This window comes from Glycine soja, chromosome 18 (genome assembly GCF_004193775.1).
Source record: "Glycine soja cultivar W05 chromosome 18, ASM419377v2, whole genome shotgun sequence".
NCBI lineage: Eukaryota > Viridiplantae > Streptophyta > Magnoliopsida > Fabales > Fabaceae > Glycine > Glycine soja.
In genome coordinates this window covers 3,734,191-3,739,281 of record NC_041019.1, presented here as the reverse complement: position 1 = coordinate 3,739,281, position 5,091 = coordinate 3,734,191, and the positions used below count along the sequence as shown (strand labels likewise).

Here is a 5,091-nt window from a genome sequence, read left to right as displayed (position 1 = left end):
TAAGCAAACTCTATAAACTGTTAACTATATATTGAAAATAATTGGGTTTTGTAAAAGTATAAAGATAAATGCCCCGTTAAACTATCACCAATATTCATACCATGCTAGTTTCCCCTGATTGTAGACGTCATTGTCACTTACCATTTTGTGAATATATCTCAACCTTTTACAGTTCTTAGATAAGTTTTACTATCAATAAATTCTAAAAGCAAAATTATTCATTCATCTAAATGGCTAATTTGAAGAGGTACTCCAAATCCCTGCTTGCATTAACTTAGGAGCACCAGAAAATCAGCATAATTCCAAATGTCATGGCATGGTACCTTGAACCTTCAAAAGTTGATCACATGGGTTTTCTAGTAGTTTTGCTGAAGCTGAAAATATTCAAGAACTTGGCAAGCATACAGAAGAGGCAGCCTTCTTTATACGTGTGAAACAAATAAGAAAATGAATTTGTCTTTTATGTCAGCCACCATAGGTAACCAAAACTTTAACTTCATCAATGTGCTATGCATCTTTGTCCTTTGAAATGGAGGGAGCTTGTTATTTGAATCTCATGTGAACATTCAAGTTGGTCTTATTCCTCAGAAACCTTGAAGAAGGTATATGATAATATAATGTTATTGATACCATTCATTTTAGGATCCGTCTCAAATTCCGGGTCAATATAAAAGAATACCTACAGTACAAGCAACATAGTATTAGATGCTTGGGCATTAATTGAGGCTACATAAGAGTTCAGTTTAAAATCACTTACAGGCATGTCAATCTGCTCTCCAGGAAGAAGTCGCTGCTCCTCAAAGCAGAAGCATTGAATTTTATTGAAGTACACTGCAGCCTGTATAAGAAAATTTATAATTTGGACATTATTCTAAAATGATTATTTTGGCAGTGTTAGGAAGGCGAGAATAGGGAAGAAATAATTCTTCAATAAGGCCGAGAAGAGATCATAAAAAAAGACTTTACAACAGGCAGACTTAAAAATTGATATTAAGTTCTTGGCCAAAAGTCAAGGTTTTAATCAAAGGGATATTTTTATTATAAACTTCCCAAAAATCTTAAGTATGTAGAGTTCACGAACAACCTTTGTCATACAATAGAACAGAGTATCAATCAGTAGTTAGTACCTTCATAGGAGTGACATTATACGTAGAAACACCTGTTATTGGAGTAGAACTTTTGTTTTCGGCAGTATAAAATGCAAGGGCACTTTCACCAGGCTTGACCCTAACCTGGTAGAATAAATGAATAATGCCATATTACAGTTTTTACTTCTTCATTCTCCTTAACGTCCAACTTTTTTAATGGCATGCGAAATACTTGCAAGTCAGCAAGTGCTTAAACACAGTCAAATGTGAAAGTGTAAAGTAAGCATACAACTATATTTTGATTTAAAAATATCATTTGTACCCCAAATATTTAAACTCTGATATACCAGCCTTTTAGCTTGACTATTAGTAGTTCTTTGAGTTTCCATTCTTCAATTGTCATGGACTAATATAAATAAAATTAATAGCTCCAAGAAATAAAATTAAATGTTATCTTAAATAATAGTTTGACATGTAAGTTAATAAAATCCTCTTTGTGATGGAAATGCAGTATGCTTTCTGTAAGGTGCAAGATGTTAAGTAAGGAAAAACCTCTCTCTGTGTGGGAACAAACTTCCATTGCATCCCATCAGCAATATCAGCATTGAACTGCACCACGATTTCCCTGAAAAAAAAAAAAACTCATCAACCCAATAGAAGTTACAACTGCAAAAAAGCTAGCTTGCAAAACAGCACACCCTAATTGAGGTTTATTGAATAATGCCTCATAAAGTCATAAGCATATCTCATCGAATCATTACTTAATTTTCCTTTAACATACCAAAAGTAAGGTAAAGGTACTACTATTGATGGTTCAGAATAGGCAAGTTTTATGGAGTAATCTTCAGGTAAAGCATAAAGCTGAACAAATATATTTTTACGATTTCCTTCATTTGCTTGGTTTTTTTTTTTTTTGCCTAAGTACTGTGTTATACGAATGCACAGTATAAATGAAGGAAACAAAGCAGCTCAAAGAAATTGAACCACCATGTGCGGAACAGGAAAATAATGAATTTTTTATTTCAAAATTTCTAGGGAATTCAACGGCTATTTCTAATAACCATACAACAATCAACCTGAAGAAAAAATTAATCGTATGATGACTGATGGTAACAAGGTAACATCAAATAAGAAAAAACAATACCTTGTGGTGACTGTATTATTGCTATCATGTCGAGCAATCTTTTCTTCAACAGTCTGTAAAAGTGCAAAATTTCGTTATCAACAGATAAAAAGAAGTAAAATTGTCAACCCAGTTGATGAAAAAACAAAAAACCATAGAAAACCAACTCAAACACACCTCACGCCGGGTAACAGTTCCCCCATAGCCAGTTGCTTGGCAAAATCTCCTGTAAAGGGGAACTGCAGCATATGTGCACCCAACCATAGCAAAAACTAAGCCCGTCAAGTATAAAAGCATCTTTCGTGATTTCTGTTCTTTGGATGCATGAGAAGAGAAGTGTCGGAAACCAGGCATGGAACATGACTTTCCAACATACTGTGAAGCCAAAGCTGAAGAGCGGTAACACAGATGGAATGGTTTTGTACTCAATTCTTGCTTAAACTTTGATAGCCGTATATTACAAGAGAAATTGTGTTGGAAGCTGGTATTAGGATTAATGAACTTGTAACTTGATCCTTTAGGAATGATAGATAGGCACCTGAATAAGAAAAAAAAAAAAATCATCTACAAATAACTAAATAAAGTAGAAACTAATTTCTTTCACATTTTCTTTTTGGAAGTCAGACTTTAGAGAGGCAAAAAGGTATCATTGCACATATGTATCTCTATAATTAGAACAAATCACTAAATTAGAGAGAACAAGTGGTTTGAGAAGTCTGTTTAAGTAGTACAGTATGATTTCCTTCATTTTATCGCTAATATGCTTCAGAGCATTCCCCATAAAAGAATCAATCAATAATCTGAGACAAAATTAAGAAAAACATAGGAATTAGTGCAACATCACGTAACCTGGATTCAATTGAGTCTGTTTGCAAAGCCCTAAGGTATGGCAAGAGATGAGTTCTCCTACTTAGCCTTGACCATATCATGATTAGCAATACTGATGTCCCTACAATAACAGGACATTAAGTGCTATCTGCAAGAAAAGAAAATAAGTATCAACTTCTGTGAAGCGTGTTTAGAAATGTTTGGGTGCAGAAAAATTGATCACGGATGAAAACAATTGTTTTATAATAAAATTATATTTATGGTTCGATCAAGGACCAAAATACACGAATGAATCTTTTTCAATATTAGTAGTTAGGAAAAGAATCAAAATGTCAATACATACAATTATACAAACACAAATTTATATTAGTATTAGTAATTTAAATCTATTAACAAAATCAAGCCACGATAACAGTACACTACAATCTGGCAGACAGCACCTATGAAGCAAGTAATCTTCAAATCAAATCAAAATAAACTCACTCTTGTGATCAGTCTGTCACTGAACATATCCTGCCCCCCCAATTATTTTACTTGGAACTAAATTTCCATTATTGTTCTAATAATAATAATAACAATAATAATAATAATAATAATATACAATAAAAGTATAAAACTATTCAAAATGGACCAGGCATGAGCCAAATAACATTAACATGGAACCAAGGAGGAGGAGGGAAAAAAAATCCTCTTTTAGTTGGAATCAGTTTTCTTTCAATTACTCTCCCTAAAACCAAGCAAAAGCATGAAACTCCCAATAGCAACTAACTGAGAATGATGCTTTCAACACAGCATGTTAGATCAACCAAACACAAGCAGCAATAGAACAATTCTTAACGTTGAATGTAAAACGAAATAAAGAATCAGAAAGGGGCTTAAGCTTTCGGATGCGAAGGGTACGGCCATTCAAAAATATCACGTGAGTGGGCATTTCATCGAACAAAATTAGTGCACCATAAAAATGGTTCTCCTGAGAACCATAACCCCACAAACGCAAAATAAAAATCAGACCCAAATCATACGTGAACTCAATCTCCATATCCCATAAACCAAAACATAAAATTTGGAGAAATGATGTAAAAATGTGAAACTGCGTGAATGAGAGAATAAGTGTTACCGAAATTGTTGAAGTTGAGAAGGGAGCAGCAAGCTGAAGCTGAAGCCTTTCTGGAATTCCAAGCTATGGATTGGGGACGACACTCAGGCCTCCAAAAGATTGAATAAACCTTCTTTTCTGTCACTTGGGAAAACATAGATCGAATATTGAATTGAACTAACCTTCATTTTTATTAGATACTATTAATTTTTATTTGATATTGATATTCTTTATTTTTAGGGGTATTTCTTATTTTATAATTTTATAAGGTCATTTATATATATAAAAAAGGTAATAAATTTTTAAGATGATTTGTTTCTAATGTAGAATTAAATATGCTTTGGTCAATGATTAAAAAAATTATGATTTAGATATGTTAAATATTAGACTAAATTATAATTTTTATACCTTTATAATTTTAAATATGTGATTTTAATTTTTTATTTTTAAATTAAGACATTTAATTCATCATTATCAAACATTAACATACTTATATTTTTAGTTAATTTTATAAACATTATTTTATATGTATTATTAATCGAGAGTTATTAACTTTTTTTGAATTGTAAAAAATGTATAAATTAAAAAATATATTTAATATATAAATATTTTTTAATTTTATTTTATATCATTTTATATATTTTTAAAAATTATGATAAATTAACAACAAATTTCATAAATAATAATTTATTAATTTATATTAAAATAAAGTTTTATAATAAAAATAAATACATGTAAAGTTAGATATTAAATATATTTAAATATTAAATATATTTTTTAATTTATAAATTTTTGTAATTAAAAAAATTAATAACTCTTAACTAATTATTGATTAAACAAGACAAGTGTTTTAATGATTTATTGTTTTATCTTTAAATTGAATAGAGGGTCATGAGTTTATTTCTTATCAAGTCTCTTTTTTATTTAATCATTTGTCATATAAACATCACATTAGC

At 30.6% G+C, this 5,091-nt stretch overlaps 1 protein-coding gene across 1 annotated transcript; it reads right to left on the bottom strand.

Annotated features, from left to right (window-relative positions):
* On the bottom strand, nt 1-4,300 carry LOC114394658 (cytochrome c oxidase assembly protein COX11, mitochondrial-like). Its single transcript, XM_028356327.1, has 8 exons — nt 4,157-4,300; nt 3,061-3,187; nt 2,389-2,749; nt 2,233-2,285; nt 1,641-1,713; nt 1,128-1,232; nt 758-838; nt 1-679 (listed from the first exon to the last, which is right to left on the bottom strand). The coding sequence occupies exons 2-8, from the start codon at nt 3,138-3,140 to the stop codon at nt 578-580; spliced, it is 855 nt and encodes a 284-aa protein (XP_028212128.1). The 5' UTR covers nt 3,141-3,187; nt 4,157-4,300; the 3' UTR covers nt 1-577.
* Between the last annotated feature and the right edge of the window lie 791 nt (nt 4,301-5,091).

What these genes read in the sequence shown, in the direction of transcription:
- LOC114394658 (XM_028356327.1), bottom strand. Translation starts at nt 3,140, where the DNA reads ATGATATGGTCAAGGCTAAGTAGGAGAACTCATCTCTTGCCATACCTT. An exon ending in ATAATGTCACTCCTATGAAG is followed by an intron (nt 839 to 1,127) that starts GTACTAACTACT and finishes TTTCTTATACAG; the next exon opens with GCTGCAGTGTACTTCAATAA. An exon ending in GAGAGCAGATTGACATGCCT is followed by an intron (nt 680 to 757) that starts GTAAGTGATTTT and finishes CTTGTACTGTAG; the next exon opens with GTATTCTTTTATATTGACCC.